The sequence below is a fragment of the Alternaria dauci genome, chromosome 7 (assembly GCF_042100115.1).
Source record: "Alternaria dauci strain A2016 chromosome 7, whole genome shotgun sequence".
Classification (NCBI taxonomy): Eukaryota; Fungi; Ascomycota; class Dothideomycetes; order Pleosporales; family Pleosporaceae; genus Alternaria; species Alternaria dauci.
In genome coordinates, this window is record NC_091278.1 from 562,452 (window position 1) to 588,573 (window position 26,122).

The 26,122-nt window shown below is 54.7% G+C and overlaps 9 protein-coding genes across 9 annotated transcripts; 3 read left to right on the top strand and 6 right to left on the bottom strand.

The window, feature by feature from the left end:
* Positions 1-7: 7 nt before the first annotated feature.
* ACET3X_007360 (uncharacterized protein) lies at positions 8-820 on the top strand (the record flags this gene model as incomplete). Its single annotated transcript, XM_069453497.1, has 3 exons — positions 8-303; positions 374-639; positions 690-820. 3 exons carry the CDS (start codon positions 8-10, stop codon positions 818-820), a joined length of 693 nt encoding a protein of 230 aa, XP_069304523.1.
* A 397-nt stretch (positions 821-1,217) lies between these two features.
* On the bottom strand, positions 1,218-2,886 carry ACET3X_007361 (uncharacterized protein; the record flags this gene model as incomplete). The annotated part of the gene is made up of 3 exons (XM_069453499.1): positions 1,218-2,666; positions 2,721-2,813; positions 2,869-2,886. 3 exons carry the CDS (start codon positions 2,884-2,886, stop codon positions 1,218-1,220), a joined length of 1,560 nt encoding a protein of 519 aa, XP_069304524.1.
* A 542-nt stretch (positions 2,887-3,428) lies between these two features.
* Positions 3,429-5,107, top strand: ACET3X_007362 (uncharacterized protein; the record flags this gene model as incomplete). The annotated part of the gene is made up of 3 exons (XM_069453500.1): positions 3,429-3,570; positions 3,619-4,643; positions 4,700-5,107. The coding sequence occupies 3 exons, from the start codon at positions 3,429-3,431 to the stop codon at positions 5,105-5,107; spliced, it is 1,575 nt and encodes a 524-aa protein (XP_069304525.1).
* A 130-nt stretch (positions 5,108-5,237) lies between these two features.
* On the bottom strand, positions 5,238-6,794 carry ACET3X_007363 (uncharacterized protein; the record flags this gene model as incomplete). Its single annotated transcript, XM_069453501.1, has 1 exon — positions 5,238-6,794. One exon carries the CDS (start codon positions 6,792-6,794, stop codon positions 5,238-5,240), a length of 1,557 nt encoding a protein of 518 aa, XP_069304526.1.
* Positions 6,795-7,662: 868 nt separating this feature from the next.
* On the top strand, positions 7,663-8,695 carry ACET3X_007364 (uncharacterized protein; the record flags this gene model as incomplete). Its single annotated transcript, XM_069453502.1, has 3 exons — positions 7,663-7,944; positions 8,006-8,531; positions 8,592-8,695. The coding sequence occupies 3 exons, from the start codon at positions 7,663-7,665 to the stop codon at positions 8,693-8,695; spliced, it is 912 nt and encodes a 303-aa protein (XP_069304527.1).
* Positions 8,696-8,894: 199 nt separating this feature from the next.
* ACET3X_007365 (uncharacterized protein) lies at positions 8,895-13,780 on the bottom strand. The gene is made up of 3 exons (XM_069453503.1): positions 12,279-13,780; positions 9,549-12,225; positions 8,895-9,484 (listed from the first exon to the last, which is right to left on the bottom strand). Exons 1-3 carry the CDS (start codon positions 13,557-13,559, stop codon positions 9,297-9,299), a joined length of 4,146 nt encoding a protein of 1,381 aa, XP_069304528.1. The 5' UTR covers positions 13,560-13,780; the 3' UTR covers positions 8,895-9,296.
* A 993-nt stretch (positions 13,781-14,773) lies between these two features.
* Positions 14,774-16,970, bottom strand: ACET3X_007366 (uncharacterized protein). The gene is made up of 5 exons (XM_069453504.1): positions 16,574-16,970; positions 16,297-16,527; positions 15,788-16,246; positions 15,584-15,739; positions 14,774-15,519 (listed from the first exon to the last, which is right to left on the bottom strand). The coding sequence occupies exons 1-5, from the start codon at positions 16,739-16,741 to the stop codon at positions 15,034-15,036; spliced, it is 1,500 nt and encodes a 499-aa protein (XP_069304529.1). The 5' UTR covers positions 16,742-16,970; the 3' UTR covers positions 14,774-15,033.
* Positions 16,971-17,208: 238 nt separating this feature from the next.
* On the bottom strand, positions 17,209-21,157 carry ACET3X_007367 (uncharacterized protein; the record flags this gene model as incomplete). The annotated part of the gene is made up of 4 exons (XM_069453505.1): positions 17,209-19,466; positions 19,519-20,035; positions 20,120-20,869; positions 20,924-21,157. The coding sequence occupies 4 exons, from the start codon at positions 21,155-21,157 to the stop codon at positions 17,209-17,211; spliced, it is 3,759 nt and encodes a 1,252-aa protein (XP_069304530.1).
* A 2,126-nt stretch (positions 21,158-23,283) lies between these two features.
* Positions 23,284-24,646, bottom strand: ACET3X_007368 (uncharacterized protein; the record flags this gene model as incomplete). Its single annotated transcript, XM_069453506.1, has 3 exons — positions 23,284-23,691; positions 23,940-24,105; positions 24,153-24,646. The coding sequence occupies 3 exons, from the start codon at positions 24,644-24,646 to the stop codon at positions 23,284-23,286; spliced, it is 1,068 nt and encodes a 355-aa protein (XP_069304531.1).
* Positions 24,647-26,122: the final 1,476 nt, after the last annotated feature.

The window sequence follows — 26,122 nt, forward strand, 5'->3', positions numbered from 1 at the left end:
GCTCACAATGGCCAGCGCAAAGCCATTGACAATGTTGTCGCGCAGCCGCCCTGCTGCCACGCTGCTCCGGTCACCACAGTTCGCGTCAGGACGCCTCCCCTCGCCCGCCACCGTCGCCTTCTTCTCTACCACGCTATCCCGAGCCGCCACTCCAGCAGGACCCCCGCCGCCGGGCTTCCGGTTACCAAAGCCGAAGCGATGGGATGAAGGAGAAGGTGCATTGGACCGCGCCGGCAAGTACTTCCTGCTCATGGAGATGTTCCGTGGCATGTATGTGTCGCTAGAGCAGTTTTTCAGACCACCGTAAGTACCACAATCCGCACGCTGCCAGCATGCTCGGCACCCAGGATACCCCCATCTGACGTTTCTGAAGATACACCATCTTCTACCCATTCGAAAAGGGCCCCATCTCACCCCGCTTCCGAGGCGAGCACGCTCTGCGACGGTACCCCACGGGCGAGGAGCGCTGCATTGCTTGCAAGCTGTGCGAAGCCATCTGCCCTGCGCAGGCCATCACAATCGAGGCTGAGGAGCGCATGGACGGTAGCAGGAGGACCACACGTTATGACATCGACATGACCAAGTGCATCTACTGCGGTCTCTGCCAGGAGAGCTGCCCAGTCGACGCCATCGTTGAGGGTATATCCACGTCATCCGAGAGCTCCAAACTACGTGCTAATACGATATAGGACCCAATGCCGAGTATGCGACCGAGACACGAGAGGAGCTGCTGTACAACAAGGAGAAGCTGCTAGCAAACGGAGACAAGTGGGAGCCTGAGATTGCTGCTGCTGCTCGTGCGGATGCGCCTTACAGGTAATGTAGAGAAGCGGTGCGAGATTACTGTATATATAGGAGGAGCGGTTCCGCCCGACACCGCCAGTCGAGTTTCATTTGTCAAATGCATCAGTACAAGAAGGGACCATCGCAACAAGTGTGGCAATACTGAAAGCATAGAGAACTCACATGTACACATTGGGTATATTGTGATCAAGGGCCCGACTGGATGCATTGCTATGGACTTGCGAGACAGCACTGACATTTGTACTAATACACACACAATTGGGGGAAAAGCCATCGCAATATTCAAGACCCTGATACTCCTAACGCTCATACGATGCCTGCCATGATATGGTATCAAACGCCAAATGCCTCCCAATGGTGCGCATGCCACCTCCTTTTCCTTTTATATACCGTCGTCCCATCCAGCCTCATAATCATCTCGCCTTGAACGTACCCTCGAAGCCCGGTCGCTTCGTAACCTTCTTGCCAGGCTTCTTAACCTTCTTTTTGCCCTTCTGGCCCTTCTCCTCCTTGCGCTTCTTCAAGTTCTCTTCGCGCTTCTTTTGCCTCGCTGCCTTTCCTTGGTCGACGTTGGTCAACCTCTCCTTCCACTCTTGCTTGCTCTTGTCTTTCTGTTTTTGCTGACGCTTGAGACTCTTCTTCAGCAGATTGACGTCGTCAAACACTTTCTCGCCCTGTGCCCTCTTCTTGGCGGCGAGCCATAGGTCCTTCTCTTGGATGTCCTTGCGCTTGTCCTCATCCAAGGCGTTAAGACGAGCCTGCTTCTTCTGTGCAGCCTCTAGTGCGGTCTTCGCGTCTGACTTGCCCTTCTTCTTCTTGGATTCGAGAAATCCGGAAAGATTTCCTTCGAGCTGTGCACCGTCCCATGCAATCTTGCCAAAGTTGAAGTTGCGCTCGTGCTCCGGCGACCTCGCTGGGAATATGGAAGGTGAGCCCGAACCGCCTCTTATCCGTGCGAGCTGCTCCTCTGCTTGTTGACGAGCCTCGTCTTCCTTGGCGTCCTGGCGAAGGGCCTTCTTTGCGGCCTTCTTCTCGGCCTCTTTTTTCCGTCGTGCCTCGATTAGCTCGGCTCGATTCCGTGCAGGACGTCCATCCGGACCATCGGCCTTTCGCGCCGCGCGCATGGCCTCTAGCTTTGCGTTTAATCGAGCTCGGAAATCCTCATGCTTTTGCGGGTCGATTGTGTACGGCTTTTTGACTTTCTTCTGTGGTGCTTCTTCGCCAGACTGGGGTAATGAAGAGTTGGATGAAGCGGCTGACGCGACCGAGGCTGTAGAGGAGTTGGAATTGGCAGTAGTGGAGGGAGCGGTAGACTGACCCTCTTCGACGAGACCGCTTACGTCTAAAGCCTCTATGCGTTCGTCTGGGTGTTCGTGTTCGTCTGCAGATTCGTCGTCGTCTTCGACTTCGTCCTCTTCAGGCTGCTTGGCGGCGGCGAGATCTTGGAACGACGTCTGCTGCGCTTTCTTCGCCTCGTCCTTTTTCTTGTTCTTCTCTTGCTTCTCTTTCCTCTTCTCTCTCCGTTTCTCTGCCTTCGCCGCAGCCTTAGCTTCGGCTTTGGATAGAGGCCGTGTCTCAGCAGCTTCTTCGGTTTCGTCGACGACTGGCTCGACGGGCTGCGTCTTCTGCTTCTTTGCTTTGCTTTTGATTCCTTCAAGAGGCTTCTCCTTTGTGATGTCCATGTCGAGGTCCGACGACTCCGGCTCGGATATCTCCTCGCCCTCCAATTCGCGCTTCCGTTTTAGCGCGTTCTCGTCCATGACGTCTTTGGCGCTTTTATGTGATGCAGGATCCAGCTTTGCTCGCTTGGCTGCTTGTCGTTCCTCGAGGGTCTGCTTCTTCCCTTTCTTTTGCCATTGCGTCTGCAGACATCATGTCAGCATAAAGCGGAGGCTCGTAAGAGAAGAGATGCATACGCTGGTGATACTCTCGTCCTTTCCGTAGTAGTCTTTGGCGGGTATCAGAGACATGAGGCCTTCGAAGGCACGGGCATGGCTCTTCAGGCGCTCCTGCAGCTTCAGTTAGCGGCGAGAACGCCCGGTAGCATTCGTTCCCGGGGCGTACCTCGAGATTGTCGCCCATTGCATCTAAAACAGACACTTGGTACTTTTCGAAGTATAGTCTGTCCGTGTTCCGAGAGGTACAGGGCGCAGAGATGGCGGGGCGAGCGTGTCGTGTGCGGGTCGCGAAAATCGAGGTCGAAGCCAAGATTTCAAATGTTCGCAGACTTTCAGCGCTAGGACCCTTGGTTGCTGCACCAATCAACTACATCCGCCCCAGCCACCGCCCGGTCGGGCTTAACTCGAGGTGGACTCGCGTGCTCCAGGCTCCTTCACCAGCATCAGCCTCGTCTGCCCGCAAAGCGCCGCGAGTCCATCGATGGTGCGCGCCTGTCAGATCGCCTGTCTCTCGCGCTCGACGACGATAGGCCAAGACCGTCTGCTCGCTGTACATGAATAGTCGGTGGAGACGCGTCTGCACAGCCACCCGAACAAGCACAACCTCGTCACTGCTTGCCTTTAATATATATCCCAGGCAACGCCCTGGAGACTACTGATCATCTCCTAATAAGCAGCCACTTCGGCGCTGTCTGGCTGGCAACACTGCCATTGTCTGTCGCTCTCATGGCCACGCCGATCATTGAAGCCCGATCTCTCTCGTCGCTTACCGCTCTTGCTTCCAACCCACCAGCTTATCCAAGGAATCCTACCCATCAGAGGCATGAGCCACTAGTACTGTATATCGCCCGTGTTCCTGGCAGCAGAGGTACGGCTGTTAAGAGTCTCTTTCTGATGTAAGCCTAACGTGCTTCAGATGTCTTCTTATCTCCGATGAAGCCCCGGGAAAAGGTGGTAACCGCAGAAGACATACAGAGCTCACTCTATTTCGTCCACGTTGAGCAGCCAGAAGATGCCTATCTTGTCGATCCCCCCGAATCTCAGAATCCAGAGTATATGCAGCAGAGTCAAAATTCTTCAAACTCTGCCGCGACACCTATCGTCCCCAGGAAAGCGGTACCTGGCATGACTACAGCTCCTACCCGAAAACCTGTTCCTAACAATCTCGCGTCTATCAATAAGTATTCAGACACTCAAAACATCGATGCTGGAAATTATGCGCGGAGATCTGCAATGCTCGCTCCAGAGCTCAGCCATAGCCCGCGACGGTCGTTCGATTCCAGTCAGTACAACCAGGAAAACCGAAGACCGACAGCTTCGCCTCGCAGACGATCGGAGAACCAATCACGCGTCAGTGCGTCTCTCATACTAATTCGACGTGATCCCGCGTCCGGTGCACAATGGAATGTTGCTCGCATTGAAGATCCGCCTGTTCTAGATATTTCGTCTCCAACGGCGAATGATCCTAGCACCAAGAAAAAGACTGGGGCACCGATGTACATTGAAGTATACAGTCCAGGCTACTCCAAGTTTCTTCATTCCGATGCAACTAGCAAGCCTCCCTTGATGAGTCGGGATAGTGGCACGTCTATCCAATCATTGCAGGCAGGGAGTCATCAGTCAGCGAACGAGAGCGTGTTCCGGCGACGAATCTGGATGGAAGGATCACAGCATACAGGCGGCTTTGGCCACAAAAAAATCAACTCCCGTGACTACAACACCGGGCGCCCCGACTCCAGAGGCAGCCAATATGCACAGACCAACTCTGCGTCGACAAATGTGCGACCTGTTCCCACGCCTCCATTCGTGACACGCGAAGAACAGACATACGGCAGCATTCAAGTCTCTGATAGACAAACGAGTTTCCGTGGTTACGTCTTTACAAGTCCGTGGAATGGCCGGTGCGAGTTCGTCACAGGAATAGGTGGAGGATCGTTAAAGGTGACCCCAGTGATACCAACACGCCGCGCCATAGATGATGCTGACTGCTACAACAGTGTCGACATATTGTTTCAGGGCTTCAGGGAGCCCCGCCGACACCCACGACAGTCAGCGAAGTAAGATTCAACCTTCCAAGTACTTCGAAAGTTACTACGCCAAGAGGGGAAGAATCTTCAAAACGCTCGTCATTCTTTCGTCGGGGGCGACACAGTCGCACCAACTCGTCTTTGTCACTCAGCCGTGATGAAGAAACCGAAGACGCTAGAAATTCGTTGGATCGTTTGGATCTTTCTCTAGGCCAGGAGTTCGCGGGCGGTGGTTTTGGTGGCAAGCAAGCGAAGCTGGGCAAGATTATTCTGGAAGACGAGGGCCTGAAGATGATGGACTTGTTAGTCGCGGCGAATATGGGACTATGGTGGAGGGCCTACGAGAAAGCAAGTGGCGGCTCCACGGGTGCACTATAACAGGCTGGTGACAGCCATAATTCGTAGAAGTGAGTGTCACAGCGTGCTATTCTAGGAACAATGATTTCTAAAAGTTATCAGATCACTTATTCTCTGAATCCCCAACCAAATATTATGGTTGCCCGCCCGACTATATGGCTGAAGACTGGCTTTTTCCCAGCAAGTCGTGCTCCGCCGTACTTCTATACCTGTCCCACTCGAGATCGAGCCACTCCTGACGTCCTAGATTGTCAAACAAACTCATGACCTCCTCGCTGGGTCTCCATTCGCCAACCTGCCACTGCACCACTGATGGTGTTGGTGCCGTCGCACCAGCAGTAGCAGCATCGCTATCATTTTCCTTCTTACTACTACGCCCAGCAATGAACTTGACACCCCATCTGTGGCCATTCTTCATCGGCAGACCATAATCCTGCGCGTCTCTATCGTCTGAAGGGTGCCACCACAGGTGCGTGAAAATCTCGGCGTCCTCGAGGTTCGGCATATTGTCGCGAGTCAGAGACTTTGCAAATGCCGCAAGCAGGGGCTCGATCCGCTCCCTGCAGGGCGCGGTGCGGAACATGTCTAGATGGTAATCATATTCGGACCCGCCGGTCGGGCTGTCGTAGTACTCGCCGTCGAGGTCCCTATCTTCGTCCGTATCGGTTTCACGGGGGTAGTGTTTGGTGTCTGAGATTTTGTACCCTCCTTGTTCAGAGTCGTGCGGATCCTCGCCACCAGGACCGACAAAGTACCAGCGACCATCTGGACGGAGGGAATGGAACTCGAGTCTGAATCGCCGCATCTGTGACCATTGCTGGTCGGCTGGTGCCTCGGGACGGGGGAACAGGTCTGGAGTGACCATAGCACGCACGTCAAACAGGCTTAGCTGCGTACCGAGCTTGCACAGGCCGACAGATACCGGATCTTTATCCGCGGGATAAATCAGATTCGGTCGGGCCACGGACTGGTCATGCCTGGGGAGTGAGAAGAAAGGCCAGAAGTGCAGTGAGGCTCTGGTCAAGCTAGCAGGGATCCTTTTCCCGTAGAGATACTTCTCTTGGTCCATGATGGCGGCGCCGAAGTCGTGACGGGCGTCTCGCAGGGGGCCTTCCCACGGCCAGCTCAAATGCTCGTTCATCACCCTACTCGTCGTGGAGGCGGGCATGGGCCGCTCCCATAACCAAGGAGCATGCCACTCTTGTACAGAAGGCAGGTGGACGAGGCACTGCAGCGGCACGAGGGTAGACAGAGGGCGTATATCTGTCGCGTGATCGGCGTCGGAGCCGGGCATCGACCTAATTCTCAGGCTGCTCACAAAGGGCAGATCTGGAAATGTCTCGGAGTCGTGCAGCTGCAGGCGGCGCGAGTGATATCTGCGATGGAAGCAATCTGGCTCCTCTGGGTCAAACTCCTGCGGCTGGATTTGGAACTCCATGGCGATACGGGCTGGCGGATCCACGACCTCGTTATAGGCGGCGGCCAACTGCTCATACAAGGCACGTATGCGCACCGAAAGGTGTGCGCTAACGGCGATGGTCTCCTCGGCAGGTTCATGGCATGGCAGTTGCTTCTCCGCATGGTCATCGACGAGGATGAGTGGCAGCGGGAGGAAATATTGGAAGATCCCGAACTTTGCATTCAACGCTGCCTTGGCCTCTTCAAGGAGCTCACTCTCAAAATTTGGGTCGGTCTCACGAAGCGGCATGTTTACTGGTTAATGTGATCGATCAGTGTTGGAGTTGATTCTTTGCGTGGCAAGGGTGGGGGGCCTGGATGGAATGTCACATGACTAGCCTTGGCAAGCTCTTGCCTATATATATAAGGTGCACCGGTCCATGAGTGTGTATAGCCGCCTTTGAATTTCCTGGTGAAGGTGTCGTATGGCTGCAAATACTTGCCGACATATGTATGTGGTCCTACCATAAGGTCTAGTTTGCGGGAGTGGGATGTTGGCCAAAAAGTAAGAACAGAAGCAAGAGGGTGAGGACAAAGAGATTGATGAAAACGAAGAGCACGGGGATAGTGATCTCGGGTCCAGGAGCATGGTTGGAATTTACAACCAAGAGGCGCCTCCCAAGGACATCGGTCCCAAGACTCTCAACATTGATGTGATGCCAGAAAACTTCGACGCCAAGAGAGGATACTGTGCAGGTGGACTTGCGCTGTGAGGTATAAAGTTGTGTCGTTAGTCTTGGTTTTGGTCATATTCAAAGATTTTCGGGATAGAGGAGCCAGGTACTAGTCATCCAATAGAGTGTTGAAGCAGTCATGTCAAGACAATTATGCACTGTTCGGCGATGCTTGCAAGTTTGCCACACTTGATTCATCGCACTTACCTTTCGAACCCATACATCCATAGCAACGTGCCTCCCAAAACATCGCAGCTTCCTTTTCTTCTGCCCCATGTGTATGCCATAAGAAGACAGCTATGCCTCATAGTCTTCGATCCTCATCCACCAACAATTTACTCAAGACACTTCTAGCTCCCAGCAGCATACCTGATACTCCTCTGATACCTCTCACCTAAACGTCTAACGATTCGGAGTATTCTCTCGCCGTATTGCCAGCTGAGTATGTTTTCGGCTCACCACAAGGACTGCTTACTGCTCCGTACGATGCTCGTCACTGGTATCATCCTGATCCCCACCGCTATCGCGACGCCCGCCGTACAGGACCTTGTCGATCTGAGGGGCGTCATCAATGCGGCAGCAAGTGCTATTGGGGATCCGAACAATCCCAATCGTGGCTTCGGCTTCAATCTCTTCGGTAGTAGCGGTCAATTGAGCACTGCAGACCTTGTCAACAACATCACCAATACCATACTCAGAGGGAAGTTTCAACTGGACACGAACAAGGTACGTGTCTTGTTTCGAAACACGTTGCTTTACGATCGTTACTGACACATAACCAACACAGACGTCATGGCTTTTACCAGACAACCTTGCCAATACTCCCATCCCCATCAACGACACGAAATCCTTGCCTCCTATCCAACCCACACCTGCACTGCCTGTTACCGCCAGTCTAGCCTTACCCAGTGTCTTACCCACCACGACGCCCACACTCAACAACCTTACCATCGACCTCACAACTCCATACATAGACTACGTGCAAGCCATCCCGAACCTAAGCAGCAGTCTCACAACCCTGGGCCGCAGTTTCCACCGCGAAATGAACAGCCCAGTCACCGAAGCCATCACCGGCCTCGAGCAAACTCTCACAACGTTCCAAACCATAATGCTCGAGAACAATCTCATCACCGCCCAGGCTGTTATACGCACCATCCGAGCGAGCAGTAGTTTGGAAAGCGCGGCAACGGCATGGAGTCGCTCGCTCAATCTACCGGGCGGTGGCAGTGATGACGAGGACACGGAGTCATCAGCTTCGGATAGGCCGATGATGTTGGGTCGAGCGGAATTTCGTAGGCCGCCGCCCAAGGATGGTAAGTTTTATACGCATCTGGAGTTGTGGAATCGGTCGGAACTGAGACACATGGCGTCAGCTGAGGAGAAGACTAGACCGCATGGTGGTGTTGTGATACAGACAGAGGAAGAGCGTGCGAGTACTGCTGAGAAGGCGAGGGTTGGCCGGCCGTTTGTTGTGTGAGTGGTGGTTTTTGCTTGCCTTTTCTATACCGTTGTTCTCTTAGCCTCGGACAGATTTAGCCTACTCGATAGCTCTTCCCTCGTCTTTCAATTGAATCGCAAAATGTCTCTGATCATTTTGACTATATTCCCACTCCGTGAGCATACCCCAGACACACAATGCACCACACAAGCAAATGGAAGTCTTTTGAATTCAGCCATGGAAAGATGCTTCGATAGTAATAACGACAAGCTAAGATGAGTCTGGGGGGTGGATATCTTCAAAGACAGTATGCAACGCAATGACGAACAAAAAAACAACAACAGCATAGAAACAAAGTCAAGTTAGCGACATCCAGCGCTTCAACAAGACGAAACGATCCATAACCTCATGAGTCTGACTAGTGAGAAACCCAACACCAGTCCCTTCCATGCCACCCTTCATTTCTTTCCAACCTCATGTGCCTCTTTCTCCTCCTCTTGATTCATAATAAGTCCTTTAGTCCATCAAAACAGAAAAAGAAGCATGGGTAATGGGGGGGGGAACGCTCGAAAAGAAGTCTTCATCTCATTACCAGACCATACATTAAAAACACATCACATCAAAAGGCCTTGTTGGGGACCTAAACCAAAACCCATTCACTACCTCTCTTGATGAATTTATCCAGCATCAGGGTGACGTCGGTAAGGACAAAGCGACAGATGTAGAAGCCGAAGAACTCGGCGGCGTGGCGCGTAGATAGCTCGAGACCGACATGTGTAGGGGACGAATGCTTGAGACCTGGGTCTTCGACTTGGCGTGCGATTTGGTCTGGAGAGGGTTTTTTGGTCAGTGAAAACGTACCTTAATTGAAGGAAAAACGTTATAGACATACCTAGTATTTGGACCGCATCGAACAACCGCGCCAAAGAACCCATGTAGCTTGCATTGGGACCCTCAAACACGACACCGGAAATGTCTCGCTTGGCAAAGCGAATGCTGGGCAGGCTTGTCATGGGGAGTGTCGACATGACTAGCGTGTCCTTGGGAACTTCCGCACTCTTAGCACCACCGGCCATGCCAACAAGATTAACGCCCGAGTTCTTTGATCGTAGTTTCCGCCAAGATGCAAGATACGACTTGCCCTGAGCAACAGCACCCTTGTGCGCGTGGTCTTGAGATCCATGTTTGCCGAAACTATCAGCTGACGCTGCACCTTCGCCGACTGTGGTCGCATCTCTGAACAGTGCCGTTACGGACTGCACACCGACCTCGTTGCCTAGTTTCTTCGCTAGCTGTGTTTGCACCTGATCAAGCACCAACTCCAGAGACTGCATCTCATCTAATACAGCGTCTGCGTCGTTGGTATCGACAGACGCTAGCTTCTGCAAGGCAGCTGTAAGCATGTCGCAGTTGGCAATCTTGTCCTCGACGTTCTTTAGCTTAACGCCTTTTACTCGCCAGACATCGCGAGGGATAAAGAGCTTAGTTGAGAGGTATCCACCGCGAGGATGTGCAATAGTCTGGTAGAAGCACCGCATTAACCAAAACGGTCTCAGTAGATACGAATCCGGACATGGCTCCAGGGGTATCGGTGCGTTTGTGATAGCGGGGCTTGGCGAACCGGGCGAGAACGGTGAGTGAATATCACTTTCAAACAAGTGCATCCCTCCGCTCGGTAGACCATCAACGTTGAATGTGGGGATGCTAGGCGTTGGCATCGCTAGTCCGGCATTGCTGGGTTTCCGCCCCGTAATGGAGAAGGTCGTACTAAGTGGCGTTCCTATGGACGCGTCTGAGCCATCTGGGCTGGATATTGACAAGTTGCGCTGCTTCAGGCTGAGGGAGGACTTGTTCTTCCGGATCCCCATAGCTGAAGTCTTCCCAGTCTTTGGTGAACCTGGCACAAGACCAAGCTCGTTGGATACAGCATGGCCAAGGGCGGGCGTCGCTGGTGAAACAGTGGCAGCAGTTTCGGCGGGACTGTAGAGGGCAGGCTGAGGCGATGGAGCTCGGAGACCAGGTTGTTGGGACGCTTGCGGCAGCACGGGCAGTTTGAATGCGGGGTCCAATGCTGGTTTAGTAGTGCTGAATGTTGGTGCGGCAGACTTGGGCTGGACGGGGAGATCGGTAGGCGCATCCTTAGCTGGCACCGGAGGCTTCTCCGTGTGCGGCGCAGGCGGGACTGGTGGTACAGACGTCTCGATCTTTAGAGACTTTGCGTTTTGGCCTGATAGTCTCCGGCTTCGTACGGAGGCTGCGTCCTTGGCTGCGGTGGTTGATTGTGGCGTGACCTCTGCTGTGTCGATTATTTGCGATGCTTGTGACTCTAGAACGGGAGGCAATGCAGGCAAAGCGACAGATGGAGCAGGCGCCAAGGGAGGGGCATGTCCAGAGGGTTGTTTGGATGTCGGGTGTATCACCTCTGCAACCGTCGAGAGTGACGTACCACCCGTCGTCCTGTGCGAGGATACTGAACTGTTGTATGTGCTTCCAGAAAAGCCACTCGAGTCCGACTGCCGGGGTAACGACGACTTTGTCTGCAAATCGAAATCGAAGCCATCGAGCATGTACTCTCTCGTCATCTCATCCAATAACCGCTCTTCCTCGTCCGCCTCGTCGTTGAATGTTATCTCAGCGCTTTCGCGCACGTGCGGAAGTCCCTCGTTCCGAAGCTGCGTCTCCTTGTAACGATACTTGGCTGCGGCAATGGCTTCCTCACGTTCGGCTTCGCGTACGCGCTCCTTGGCTAGCTCCACGTTCCGCAGCTTGGTCGCTATCAAATCACTAGGGGTAGACATGTCGTCATCATAAGGTTCGTAGCCGTCGTCATAAGCAGCTTCGACTGCTGCATCAAGTGCCGCGTCGAATTCTGCCTCGGTTCCTCCGCTTGCGTTTCGTAGATGCTTCCGGCGTACTCCCCCGGGAGACATGGAGTGTACTGAGGAAGAACATGACGATCCTCCAGACTCGTCTATAGTGTCAAGCCATGATGTTGACTCGTTGCTGTGGACTCGCTGGTGGTTCGACTTGACTGCCTGTTGCGGTTGCAGTAACCGGCCATATTCCCCGGGCTCAGGCTCAGTCTTTCCGCTAGGGAGGGGAGACTTGGACCGCTTGGGAGACAGTGGTGGAGGCATGTATACACGGTCCATCATTGACTCGGCCGTGGAAGATCGGACGGACGTGGTAGAAGGCGCAAGTCGGCCGGGTGGGGGCTGTAGGCTGAACTGTGGGTTCTGCAAGCCTCTTTGCACATCGCGGATAGCTGTGGATATGACGGATTCACGAGGACCTTCGGAACCTGAACGGAGGGGCAACTGCTGTGAGGAGGCCGGTGTTGGCTCGCCCATGGGAGGGGCATCATGTACGGAACGGTCGTTAACGATGCGAGATACTGTGGCAGTCTCGATTACTGCAGGCTGCTCGTCATCGTCGAGAAGCAGCATTGAGCGGTGTTCGTCCAGCGATTCGCCACTCATAGGACGAGCCGGTAGCGATTTACCACTGTGGTTAGTGTAGCCAGGGTCTAATCGTCGCAACTCTTCTATGCGGTTGGTGTACGTGACTCGCTACGTGGGTTAGTTGGCACCGGGTCTCTGGACACGGTCTGGGCGCAACTTACAATGGCATCCAGCTTCCGCCTGTCCTCCTCCTGCGAGCTGCGGATCATGACCTGCTGGAGGAGCTTGCAGGCATCCTCGTACGCCTCCATGGCGCCCTCGAAATTCTGTGCATTGTCGAGCAGGACGGCCGTGTTTGCCTTTTGCAGGGCGCGCGACAACATTGTCTTCTTGTCCTTCTCCCTCCGCTCGCGTGTGCGGGGAGGAGTGCCCTGGTGGCCGTCGTCTAGCCTAGCGCTGGCGTTGCTTTCGCTGCGAAGGTGATCCCTGCTGGGGCTCCGGGCATGGGCTCTGCTGGCGGATCTAAACTGTTCTCTGCTCTGACTCCTCGAGTGGTCCCGTGAGGCGGCCTGCCGGTGGGCCGCGCTCGGCGGGGGCTTTTGGGCAATGTCCTTGGGTGCGGTCGCAATCGAGGGTCTTCGGCCTGTGGAGGGCCGACCTGGGCCCGAAGTGGAGTCGGTCTCGTGGAGGACAGCAGGCGATCCGAGAGGCGACTTGCCCAGCACGCGGTCGGCCTTTGCGGTGCGCGAGGGAGGCCGCTGGGCAGGCGGGGGCTGCGTGGGTTTCGAGTTGAAGTAGTCGCGCGGCTGGTTTCCGGAGAGCAGGCTCGGGGTAAAGAGGCTGGATGCAGAGGGCGAATTGTTGGTGGTCGAGGTGCTCGTGGGCGTGTTGGGGTCGTAGACGGTCGAGGGCAGGAGCATCGGGGGCAGCGAGGGGATCTGTGGGGGTGCCGTCACCGACGACGGGGGGTCGTAGACGGGCGAGCGAGGGCGGTGTCGGTGGGGACTCGACGTGGGCGAGCGTGAGGGCGATTGCGGCGGATGTGGTGGTGCAGCTGCATTGGCGGTGGTGGGCGTCGTGGCAGGCAGCGTCGTGGTGATGCTCAGCTTGCGCGAGAAACTGGGGTGGTGGTGGTGGTTGGCGTGCTGTTGATCGCGCCGCTCCTGCGTGTCCCGGCTGGCGGTCGCGGTGCTCTGCGACCAGCGGTTCCCGCTCGCAGAGGCAGTTGGGCCGTCGCGAGAGGCGGCAATGCCATCTGCTGCACCGTTGGCAGCGCTGGACCGGCGTCTGGACGTGGCCGGGGGCGGAGTAGCGCGCTTGTGGGGGGGTTTGGTCGACGCAGAGGGCGATTCGGCGCCGTGGTGGTGGTGGTGGTGCTGGGTGGTGGTGCTGGCGTCCCTCAGCGAGGCGGAGCGGTGCAGCGACGACGACGAGACGGAGCCGGTGCGCGATGACTGGCGGCGGTGCGAGGGCGTGTCGGGTTGGGCGGTCGTGGTGTTCATGTTGGAGCCGTCGACTGCAGTCGAGGCAGGAAAGCGTGTCTCAGGCCAAGCCAGCGGTTAATGCAATGCGCATGCAGGCATGGTTGTTGCCGCAAGCAGGAACGCGCTGTGGCAGGCGGCGACGATGATGCGGCGAGGCGTGGCGGGCGGGCAGGCGGGCTGCTGCTGCTGTGCAATGGTGGTGGTGGTGGTGCTGTCTATCTCGAATATGTCGTACGTACGTACACCGACAAGAGACGGCCATGTGGAGCGAACAGTGCCCGCCAAGGAGAAGGGGTCTTCCAAACACAGCTTAGACCACGCTGCTACACCCACCCCCTTGTCCGGCCGACCCGGCTACCTCTGCTGCCATGCTCCGGACGAACACACACCCCCTCTGTCCTGCACGCAATCCCTCTGCTTCACAGGGGGCCCGTGGACAAATGCCTCGCCCACGTCGCCGTCGTCGCCGTCGTCGTCGCCGTCCTGACTCGTGTGCCGTGCTGCGGTGCCTGCGTCTGCTGCCTGCCGCCCGCGACATTGCGTTTCAGACTCGTCTTCCCCAATGGCATCCTGGGCCTCTGCTGCAGGAACTGACTAGCACCTGGCCATATCCACTAGCCGTGTGGCTGCGCTTGATGGACGCCCACTCGCTCTGCTGCATTACCACTCTGGGTTCCTGACTTACGCTTTCCCACTAGCCAACATGCCCTACTGCCCTCTCATCTCGCTGTGGCAGATCCATCATTCCTAATCCATCTTCTAGTCTGCCCATACACTCAAAGTACATCATGCTTCTTCCCTGTTCCCCGACACAAAAAGACAGATAAAAACAAAACATGCAACGCTCCCTCTCCAAATCCGATAATGCCTTTGCCATGTTTCGGGATGGCATTGTTGCCCTGGCAAACAAGTGAACAAAAGAAAAAAAGATGAATATTCCAGTCCCAACATCCACCCAACCCAACCCGTTCGCCATTGTTGCGCTCATGGCAGCCCGACGCCCGAACATCGCAATAAGCCCTTGTCGGTCCGTTTGCCACGCGCGCCAAGTCGCATAGCTATCAAACATGCCGTCCCAGCATCGCGGTCGTCTCGCGCATATGATAATACTAATGACAATCGTCTGATACTGACACACGCGCCTACTCGTCTGACACGAAAAGCATCTGCAACAAGCAAAACTACATCACCCATCTTCTCACGTGCACAACCAATGACATTGCTGGCTTTGGCTTTTCTTTTCGCGTCTCTGCACGACATCGATAATCGTCTTCGCCTCCCCGCAGCCGCCTCCAGGCTACTTGTCAGTCGTCGTCGTCCATGACCATGACCACGTCTGCCGTTTGACTTCACCATGTCTCGTTTCATGCATTACCGTTATCGCGTCATGGACACTGCTCATGCCCAACCCTGCCAAACACCACCCGTCCCTCTTCTAGTGAGCTTGCAATCAATACACGTGTCATATGCCTACCACGCCGCTGTTCTCTCTTCAATGCAGGTCAACCATCATGTCCTCCTCCACCTCAAGACTGTCGTCCCATGCTGTGTCCATGGCATCACCGTTGTTGTTGCCTGGCCGCTTGTTCGCCCGTCTCTGGTTCTCGACGTATTCTTTGCTGAGCGTCAGTCGATAGTCGGCGTCCTTGACTTGCTCGGCGAGCATGTTGGTACGACGCGTCTGCTCAAACAGCGCTTGCTGTTGCTGCTTCTCGCTCTTGGCTAGAGGTCCCTGCGTTGGGTCCAAAAAGAAACGTAGTACAATCCCCGCGTTCGACTTGTCCGTCTCCTCCAGTCGTGCGTTCAGATGCCCGTCCTTGATCAGTGTGTCGATGTATCGGGCGATCTCATCCACAGAAGCCCCCAAGTGGCTGGCAATGTTTGCGACAGGGAGTGCCGAGTACGTCCGTGACAGCCGCGAAACGTAGGCCCGCGTCTGGCTGCTGATGAGCTCGTTGACGAGACCGGTGTTGCCGTCCTACATGTCTTGTCAGCACGTGCGCAACAAACTATGAATGTTTTGCACTGTCTCATAACCATACCTCTGCCCAAATCTCAGATCCAGCTTGCACCTGAGCCTTCAGCTTGGACATGTTGTCCAGTTCCTCATACGCCTCTGCCAGAGCTTCGTATGCTTTCGAAGCAGCCTTGATGTTCTTGATCGCATTGCCGTTTGAAGTACGCGGGCAAGTCCCCATCTGCGCATGTCAGCTCGTTCCATTGCGGACTGCTCAACTGTGACATACCTTTCCCTCGACGAGGCAGCTCACCAACACCCACTTCCTGTACGCCTCCAGCATGAGACCGTTCGCCGTGTTCGCCGTAGGTACGACCAGCACGTGCTCGAGGAAACGTTGCGCCTTCCTAAACTGACGAATTCCCAGATATGCTTGCGCACCTAGAACATAGTATTCTTCTACGTCTGACACTGAAATCTTCTCCGAATGCCCAGAACTCTGATGTATGTACTCTCCACTACTCGCGACATCAGCACATGGCACTGAGTACTCGAGGCCCTCACGGGCAAGGTGCGGCATCTTCAGAGGAATAGTGTGGATATAGTTGTCGAGGATAGGTTCGGCGGCCGCGTACGATCGTGTCTCGCAACATAGCTGTATGAAGAGGAGGTGAAGTGAGGTGAAGGTGCCTGTGGTAGGGTCGAGTCGGGTCATAGCTGACCGCATCGGCGCAATGGCGAGGCTCGGCTGTAGTCGTCAGTTTCTCCTCGTAGCAGAAAGCATCTTGTTCCGCATACCGATCCGCATGTGCGCGCAATTTGCTCTACATATTCCACCAGCAATCTCCACTCCTTTCCGACATATCGCAGCTGTATGGGGTCTGCAGTCTCGAGGAAGAGTACCAGCTGATTCCATAGAGAATTTCCGGGCTGTAGTGTGTCTGGTATGTTCTTCTTGTCGAGCGCGGTAGCGACTCGGTGGCGGAGGGCAAAGGCGTACGCTATTGAGTTGACGGCAGGGTTAAGTATCTGGAGAGTCAGCGGTTTTCACGTCCATACAACATGTCTGGCTTACCGAGAGAACATCTTGTTGTGCATCCGCGGCCTTGGACCAAGTCGTCCATGAGAGGTTGGATAATTGTGAGACAAACTGGCGGGCCTTGAGGTCGTAGTCGCGCCTCTTCGCGAGCTCCGGGCTGTCTGGTTGAAACGATAGCAATGTGGTGGTGAGTTCAGCCGACATGGTCGCGGCAGTGTGGAGGGATGTCGTAGTTTGAGCACGTATACAAGGCGGCGGGCGGCGAGGTGGGGGTATCGTGTTACTATTGCCAGTGAATGCCTAGTGCAGTGTTTTTGTTTGACTCGCAGTAGACTTCTTGTAGCTGAAAGCAGGAGTGGATTTAAGCAGTGAGGAGAGAGAGGCGTTGTTGCTGCAAGACAACCTTTGGAATTCAATTGTTTGGACAGCAGGCGGAGGTGTCAAGCTCCCCGCGAGCTCAAGGCATCTACGCACGGACAGCACCCCTCACCACCTCCACTGTGGCGGTGCAATTCAACTCCGTCTCAAGGGGAAGCAAAGCGGGAAAGCATAGATGAAAAAGGTACATTGTCCATTCGGCGCCATTCATCAGTGGTATCGTCCGTCTATCCAGCAACGCCCAAAAACCGACGCAAACTTTGAACGTCACACAAACAAGCACAAGCATAACTTTACCTCTTCTTGACGGCTTCCTCCATACGCCTTATCAGGACCTTCAAGCCCACACCCTTCTCGCAATTGCTTTCGAGGAACGCCTCCATCTGCTCTCTAACCTCCTTCATGCCCTTCAGGACCGGCAATCTCCTCCCCTCTTCACCATCAAGATGCATGAGCGGGTTCAGAAGCAGATCGAAACACTCGTGCCAAATCTCCGTCTGCCAGTATCGCTTCAAGCTCTCCTTGATCTTGTACGTTTTGGTCGCGCCAGCACCGAGAGTTGCGCCGCGCTCGGCTATTGTAGAGATGTACTTGCCGAACAACAGATTGTGGACTATGCCAGCGAGTCCATGGTAATCGATCTGGTAGGTCCAAGGACGCAGTTCACGCATCTCTGCACAATCGGCTTCCGTGGTGGGCCAGTCTGCAATGAACTGCACATCTGGCTTGAAGGCCTTCATGTCGATGCCACGGCCGAAATCAATCAGCGATATACCCTTTGCAGACCAGCCGTCACGCCCATCGCGCTTGTACTCTGAGTCCCAATGCTCATCCTTTTGCAAGGCATCAAATCGAACGAGAATGTTGTCAGACTTGAGGTCACCGTGTATCACACCTTTGGAATGGAGAGCCTCCACCGTGCGAAACAACTCGATGGTGAAGAACATGGCAAGTTGCTCGTCCATGACACCATTCTCTCCACGGGAGAGGTTCACGAGATCCAAAAGAGTACCCTGGTCGCGAAACTCTTCCACGAGATAACACTCGTCTTTGAAGACGTGCATCTCGTACGCGCAAACGATGGAATCTGCCGCCCGGGACACGCCTAGTCGTCGCTTGGCTTGTCGCATGATGTAGAATTCCCACGGCGTTGGTGGGTCCTCCATCTTGATGGCTTCCAGATCCTTTCGCTTTAGGCCGAATTCGCCCTTGCCCATCTGCGACGGTCTATTCTCATCATCCTCATCCTCGGGATCTTTGCTCTCCACCAGATACACCGGCGCAAAAGCTCCTTTGCCAAGTTCACGTTTGACGGCATATGTCCGCCTTGATCCAGGGAATTGCAGAGTAGGACAGAGAGCAGGGTTCGTGGAAGTCTTCTCTCCCTTGCCCGTTTTGACGGACTTGGTGTATTTGCGTATGTCAGCACCCTTTCCGTAGCTCTCTTCGGTGTCTGCGTAGTATCCGTCGTAGCTGTCTAGTGGCGGCTGGATTTCTTGCAGAATGGTCTTGCGGACGTTCTCTTCTACCGGATTGCACTGCGCGTCTTTGATGATTGGACCACTGGCCTTTGGTGCTTTAGATACGACCTCCTTTGCAGCCAACGGTTTCCGTTCCGGTTCCGCAATGGGCTCTTTGGGTACCGGCTTCGATTCGGTCAGGGCGAGTTTCGCGACTTTCCCTGAACCGTCAATAACTTGACTTAGAAGATCTGCAAAGGGGCTACTGCAAGTCTCATCCTCGTCGTCGTCTTCAAGAATGTCAGTTGTACCTTTTGATCTTGACGGCGTCTTGGTAGCAGCGCTAAAATAGTCCTTCTGTGCATAAGCAGTGGCGATGCCCAGGGACGACTCGGTCTTCTCAACAATAGGTGTCATGAATGGTAACCGATTGTTTGCAGCCTGTATCGGGTCTCGGTAGGGCTGCATTGCTGGGTTATAGTCCTCCGGTGGCACAGGGACAAAGCGAGTAGGTAAGGAGGCAGGTGCTGAAGGTGAGGTAGGAGTGACTACATCAGATTCGTGTTGCTGTTCGGAGTCGACATCTGCACGTGTCACATCATCAAACGAGTCGTCCTGAGAATGCTCGGAATGTTCAGACTCATCATCTGATCCATCCTCTTGATGGTCCTTGGGCACGTGTTTGCTCTCAGTGAACTCTGACCATGCAGAGGCACTCTTGGTATCCGAATCGTTGGCATCACTTTCTTCCTCTTCCTCTTCCTCTTCCTCTTCCTCCTCAGTGTTGAGAACTCTAGTGCCGAGTGTAAAATCTCCCGCTGTTGTCTCGTCTCCGAATTCGCTCGTTGCGCACGATATGCGACCAGTAGCAGTACTTTCGGCTCCACTCGTATAGTCATCGTCATCATCCCCGCTGCTCTCTTCGCCACTCTGGACCTCGGAGACTTCCTCATCGGCGTTCTTTAGCGGTTCATTGAATATGTCGTAAATCTCGTCCATGGCCTCCTTGGTGTGGAGGGTCATTGTCGTTTCCGGACCAGTCTTCTTGCGCCGCATCTTTGGCTTAGCCGGAGAGTCCAAGTTGGCTTGGACTGTTCTTTGTTAGTATACAAGTGACAACCAGATGTCCAGTTGAACACTTACTTGTCTGAGTCTCTCCACGAACTTCTTTGACCTCCATAACCTTGATCTTCCTAGTCCTGTTGGCTCGCTCCTCCCGTCTGGCCTTCTTAGCTGCCCTTGCCTTGTCTACATCTGCCTGTGAAGGTGGCGCGTTTTCGTCGTTACCGATGTCGTCGTCAACACTACCTTTCAAGGGTACAGTCTTGGGCTTGGGGGGCTGTTCATGATCCTGTTTAGGTGCTAGAGATGCGGCCTTGGTCTTTGGCCGTTCAGCAACTCGTTTGTCTTCGGCTGCCTTCTGTGCCTGCTCCTGCTCTTGGCGGCGAATGGCATCCCAATCATAGTCTATCCATCCCCTGTATTTAGCTCGCAGTTCTTCAAATGAATATTCCTCCGACATGGGGTCTTCATGGTTAGGGTACACCTTCTCTAGATCTACAAAGACTACTTCAAGTCTGCCCGTCCTTGGATTGACCGCTTGTTGGTATTCACGCAATGGGTGGGGGCTGACACTTTGGTCATTGGGATTCGATTTGGTCTGAATACATGTATGGCAAAGGCCCACCAATTAGTCCTGTGATCGTAAATATATGGAGGGGCTGATGCAGGCAGATCAACTCACCTCGTCCTTGAAAATCGACATTTTTGGAACACCAGTGTTCTTCTTTCCAACCTTGAGAGTCTCGCCCGCCCAGGGACGGGCCTCGGTTGTGTTCTCCTTCTTGCGGTCTGCGAGCGACCCAATGCTGTCCCATCCTTCTGTGTTGCCTGTCGAGCCAGGTCTTGCGGCATCATCGCCGTCCGAGAAGATTGCAAGCTTAGGCTTTCCTGAGCGCGATGCGCCTCCAGCGGTTTTGGGCTGGCTCGGTGGTTGTGGGCTCGGTGCACTGGGTGACGCAAGCGCAAAAGGGTCCATCTTAGCGGCGAGGGCTGGACGAATGGCGGGGAGTGCGGGGCTTGACGGTTCGGGGACCTCTTGAGGGCGGCTCTCGAGACGGTGCTGGAATTCTCCGTACTTGCGAATCAAGCGCTCAACTGGGCGGGCCTCGCGGTCGATGCCCAGGTTGTATATCTCCTCTGCCTGTGTGAAGCGGCCCGCGCCTTCCAACCAGGCCGCAAATTCTTCGTAGAAGAGCGCGAGGTTCTCGCCAATGCCGTGTCGCGCCAGATAGGCAAACGTCTCCCGCGGCGCGTCTGAGAAGAGGTTAATGTAGTGCAGCCAGAGCTTGAGGTAGCGAGCGTCGTTCTTGTACTGCGGTGAAGATTGGAAGGCTTTGGTTGCGCGCTCGAGGAGCGGGCACAGCTGCGATTGAGGTGTGTTTTGTGCGGATGGGTATGCTTCGAGCGTCCATTTCACATAGCGCGTGTAGATCTGGATGTGTGCACAGAGTCAGTGTATGTCTCACCACATGCAGGTACTACTGACATCGAGCGGGTCGTCAGAGTCGTCAATCGCCATAAGCTCCTTCTCGAATCCAAGGCGAGTTGCGCTGTGTTCATCTTGCATCTGCGACGGGGACCGCGTTTGGCCAGCCGCCGAAGTCAGCGGCGGTGTGTAGAGCTGTGCGAGCGCTCTTGCGGAACGTCCGCTGGGCAGACTCTGTATGTTTTCCTTTTGATTCTCAATGACTTCGAAGTCGATAAGATCGTCAGAACCCATGGCGCCGGTAGGGGTATCACAAAGAAACAAGGAGAAGAAAGACGGCTATCGAAATCCAGGCACAGGTCCAACAGTCTTGCCCGCGGTCGTTGTTGCTGGAATCGGATGTGTACACGCTAGGCGTAGGGTACGCGGGGCTTGCATCGGAAACAGACGCTTTGCCCAAAATGTTTCATGTTTCTACGGCAACCAGGCCGCCACTTCCAAAGCCACGCCAAGACACACAGGCAGTGTATGATGCGACACATGCTCACCACGACCCACATAGCGACTGTCTCCGAGGCTCTTCTTCGGTGCAAAAAGATAGACGGACTTCATCTTCACTCGACTAAGAGTATGTACGTGGAAACCAAGCGGCATTGCTTATTCTGGGTTGGTTCTGCTCAGCATGCCTAGCCCTCCAACCTTGAAACCTATTAAACAAGATATGTGCCCTTTGTAGACACATACAGGCTGTTCGTCAAACGATTTCGTGTTCTGCATGGTTAGGGTTACGTAATTTGATACTGTAGAAAGAGGAGTTGACGGACACAAGAAAGGGGAAAGGCGCAGGCGCAGGCACTTGCGCGCGTATCCCATCTGATATCCAGAGCGACTCTCAATATCAGCAGAACGTTCACCCAAAACGTCACAACCCAAAAATTCATGTCAAAGTCAAGTGTTAAAAAGCATATACAAGCATGTTAAGAATGTCCAAAAACGGTTACCGATCTTCTACCAGAAGTTCCAGCCATTACCAATGTTCGTCGTCCGTGACTCTCTCTCCAGCAACAACAGCATGACAGCATGACAACATGACCAAAAGGAAAGACGTCAGGTCAAAATAGAAAGCACCAATACAGCAACTCCCGACTCCCGCTATTGTACGATCGGTTTGGTATATCCCTAAAACGACAGCAAAAAGCCAAATACGCACGAAACAAAGGAAACACCTCAAAGGAAATCATATGCCGGATCGGGGTATCCCAAGGAAGTTCGAGCAGAAGCTCCAATTGGTATCATATGGAAAGCGACAACAAGAGCCCTCCGCCTTTGGCAAATTTCGGGAGGAAAGGCTAGAGGGAAAAACGCAAGGAACGAGAGGTGTGATTCGTGTTCAGTCGTAGGAGATTCGTCATGTTCTTCCAAGTCGTGACATCGTTGGGCGTACTTGTGAGGTTTGAAGTAATGTGATAATAGCAATGTGCCGTATTGTGGATCACGTGTCGTGTAGATAAATTGGTAACGATCAGCTGACCTAAGACCGGTTCTCGACGGCTTGCTGCTCGCCAGTAGCCACTGCTACAAGTGCTTCTAAGCGTCTCATGTCGTTGTTGGCTGTCTGCGGCAGTGGCTGACCAAACGTTACGGGTCCCCGCTCGGGTTCGCGCTGCGGGCGATAGCTTGAGCTGGAGCTCGAAAGACTATGGCTATGGTAATGTTGCGGGGGCTGTGAATGCAAAGGGTGGGGCCTCTCCATAATTGACGCCGGTGGCGCGGTTTTGTAATCTTCAACACCTGCTGGCGCTTCGACATACCCGTTGCTGTGAACAATAGCAGGGTGATAATCAATCATAGTGCCTGGTGTCGGCACACCCTCGCTGCTGCTCGAGTCCTCGGGGGACGTTCTCTGCATAGCTCTTTGTGGCTGACTGACAGGTCCATTGTACCAGGCTTGTCGCTTGTTCTTTCGAGGTGTTACTGGCTGTTCCTGCGAAGTTCTGGGCGAAGCGCTGATTGAAGGGATCTGAATGGGCTGAACATTAGAGGGCTGGCGACTGAAATAGCCATGGGGAGCTGTCGTAGGCCGTGCAGCGTTCGCTCGGCCTGCACTACCAGGATATTGCTGTGACCATTGATCCCTCTGAGAACTCGGACTAGCAATGTTCAGACGATCGATTTCCCACGAAATGCTCGTTCGTTTATGATGGCCTCTGTTAGACGTGTGCTCCGTTGGCACGTGGTAAGTAAGCGGACGTGCCGGAGAATCAACTTGCATTGGGCTTGGCTGGCGTCGAGGTAGGGGAGGCGGAGGCGGAGCGTGATCGAAGCTCTCAATACCTGGGAGTCTGGTGGTTTGAGAAGCAGCAGGCTGCGAGGTGTACAGTGGGCGTGGAGCGTCCGGTGTCTGGTGGTATCCAAGTCCACTAGTTGCGGGCCGAGGACCAGTATACACTCCTGGATGCCAAGTTCGTCGCCTCCAATCTGCCTCCGCATTCGAGTCTCTCCTCGATTCTGGAAACTGGGATACTGTAGGGCTTGCATATGCGCTGCTTTGTGCCGAGAAGGTAGGGGCAGCAGTCGATTGTAGAGGCGTGATGTAGGTAGGAGGACCCTGTCCTGGTGCACCAGAGAAAGGATTGCCACTGGAGGAGATAGATTGGCGACGTCCCGGAGGTGGTGGTCCAGCCCATGAGACTGGCCTTGATGAACTCGATACGGGAGATTGCATAGCGGACCCAAAGCGGGCAGGGCTGCCAGTAACTGTAGAGAATGTCGCAGAAGTAGGCGTTGTAGGCGCGTTGGACTGTGTATCGTATTCCACGGGCCCAGGACTACCCATCATGGGTGGGTCATACGCATTCATAGTGTTGAGCGACAAGCGCGCTCTTGCACTGGCACCGCCATCGCTAGCCATAGCCAAAGGCGGGGGTCGTCGTCGAATGTCGGGAGATTGCGCCACACTCATTGTCGATATTGTAGAGGTTATACTGGAAGCAGAGAGGTTTCTGCTGTGGCCTCTGCTGTGGCCTCCGGTGCTGCCTAATGTGTTTGCTCGAGAACGATTTCCAGGTGGTCTTACTCGGTCGGTCCGGATCTGCCGTTGGAATCTTGTGCCCGTTGCGGCTAACGACTCAGAGGGTATGTCTTCGTTGATATGAACTGTTTGAGCATGCTGTCGCAGGTTGTCGAGACGCGAAAATCGTCGGGAGCAGTGGCACTGGAAAGGACGTTCACCAGTGTGTTTACTACAGCATGTTAGCGAACGCAGGACAGCGCATAACGAAAGACGTACCGAATGTGTCGTGCCAGATGCTCACTTCGTGTGAAGCTCAGGTTACAAGGTGGAAAGTCAGTGCAGAAGAAGCGCTGTCCCTTCTTCTTCTTGGACGGTCGGTTCGAATCACTAGTAACGCTATCGTTGTCCGATCCGTCTTTGTCGTCCTCATCACCGTCGCCCATGTGCACGTCTTGACCGGACGCTGTTGACCTGTGCGAATCCTCTCTACTTTGCTCGCTCTTGTTCGAAGCTGAAGGTGTCTCGCTCACCTCACGGGCGGGTGTGAAGGGTGATGAAGGCAGTGGTCGCTGACCAACGAGTCCCGCAAAGGTGTTACGTGTAGGCGTCTTAGCTGATGGGTCCTCAGCACGAATTTCCTCGGCCGCTTTCGATTCGGCAAAGAATCTGCTATTCGGTCGGGGAGTAGTGGGCGTCGTCTCGTCACCTGGGCGGCCCTGCGGCGGATCTGGAACCGACAATGTAGTGTTGACTGCTTGGAAAGAAGACATGTTGGAAGGGGCCGATGACCAGCAGTCTACAGTGTCCACCTCTTGTTCCGTGTCGTGCTGAGCGTGCTGCGCAGGTCGGTCTACAGTGACGGGGCGCGTATAGCTTACGGCGTACACGACAGGACACGCACGGTTCGGCGGTGCCAGTGATCTAAGAACGGGACGTTAATGCAAGCGCAGGTCCCAGGCAGGATGCCTCCAGCGGCGCAATCAGTGTGATACTGCGGGTGGTTCCTTGCTGGAGCGGGTGTGGGAAGGCTGAAACGATATGATGACGAATAGAGAGCGGCGTTGCAACAACATCCGGTCACAGCGCTCTGCGAGCAAAGTCAAAGAAAAAATCTACTAGGTCTGGTTAAATTTGATCGTTGCGTCGTAGAATCGTCAAGTTGGGGTCGTCCAAAGCCTGACCAGTGGTGTGAGGGTTGAGCAACCACGGATACTCGGACTTTGGGCTGGGTATGATAAGGCGCAGGATGGAGTGCCTCAGGTGGCGGGGAGATTGGCCCCTCTTTGACGCAGACTCGATGCGCACAAGGGCTCGAGCAGAAGCGGCAGAATGCGGCTCTTGTGGCGATGCAGCTAGACGGTGCAAGACCTGGGTATGAAGGCAGAGGAACAGGTGTCGACGCAGGAGAACGGGATTAGAGACGAACTCACGATTGCGTCGCAACTGCATGCGAGGAGGGGTTGGTAAGGCACAGGACGGGATCTTAGCGGCTTTGTCGTGCGCCCTGGACGGACGGCCTGGCAGAAGGCTGGGGTTAGAGACCGATCCACCTTGCGACGAGGGCACATCTTGCCTGCAGATCCTTGAAATTAGCGATGCTTGGCCCGCCTACCCAGACATGATGAAGCGGTGCAGCTGAGCCCCAGAGCATGCTCGTCCGCCTGTCAGACCACAGTATCGTCTGCGAGCCCTGATGAGCAGCACTCGTCTGCAGTCAAGCCCATCGGCCATGGGTGCTGGACATGGTACCATGTCCTGCGGCGGGGCTGTCTGGACACCACTGTCTGCTTCCGGTTGCGAACAACGGCCATAGCACATGCTTGCAGCCATGGGTCGCCAGAACCTGACTACTTGGCCTAGGTCGTGCGTTGTGGCCGGGACCTGAGCATGCGCATGTTGATTATTGATGACGAAACACCTACCAACGCCCACTGCCGCGTTTCACGTGCCATCAGAGAGATCGAGGGTCGTGTTGGCTGACCATGGCATAGCAGCGCTGGTGCCGCTGCCCGGTCTCTACGGGCAAGTCGCGCGCCGGGCAAGATCATCATAAGCAGGCCGGCACGGCGTCTGCCTCGAGACAAAGCTGACACTGCCATGCCGAAGCAATTGGTTGACGCGGATAGGCGCTGCAAGCTAGCAGCATGGGCGAGCGCCGATGCAAGGGGACTCGACCAGGTCCACAGAAAAGTGTTGTACCTTTGTACCTTGCCGAAGCGAAAGGCTAGCATCCGTGGTTCTGCCGG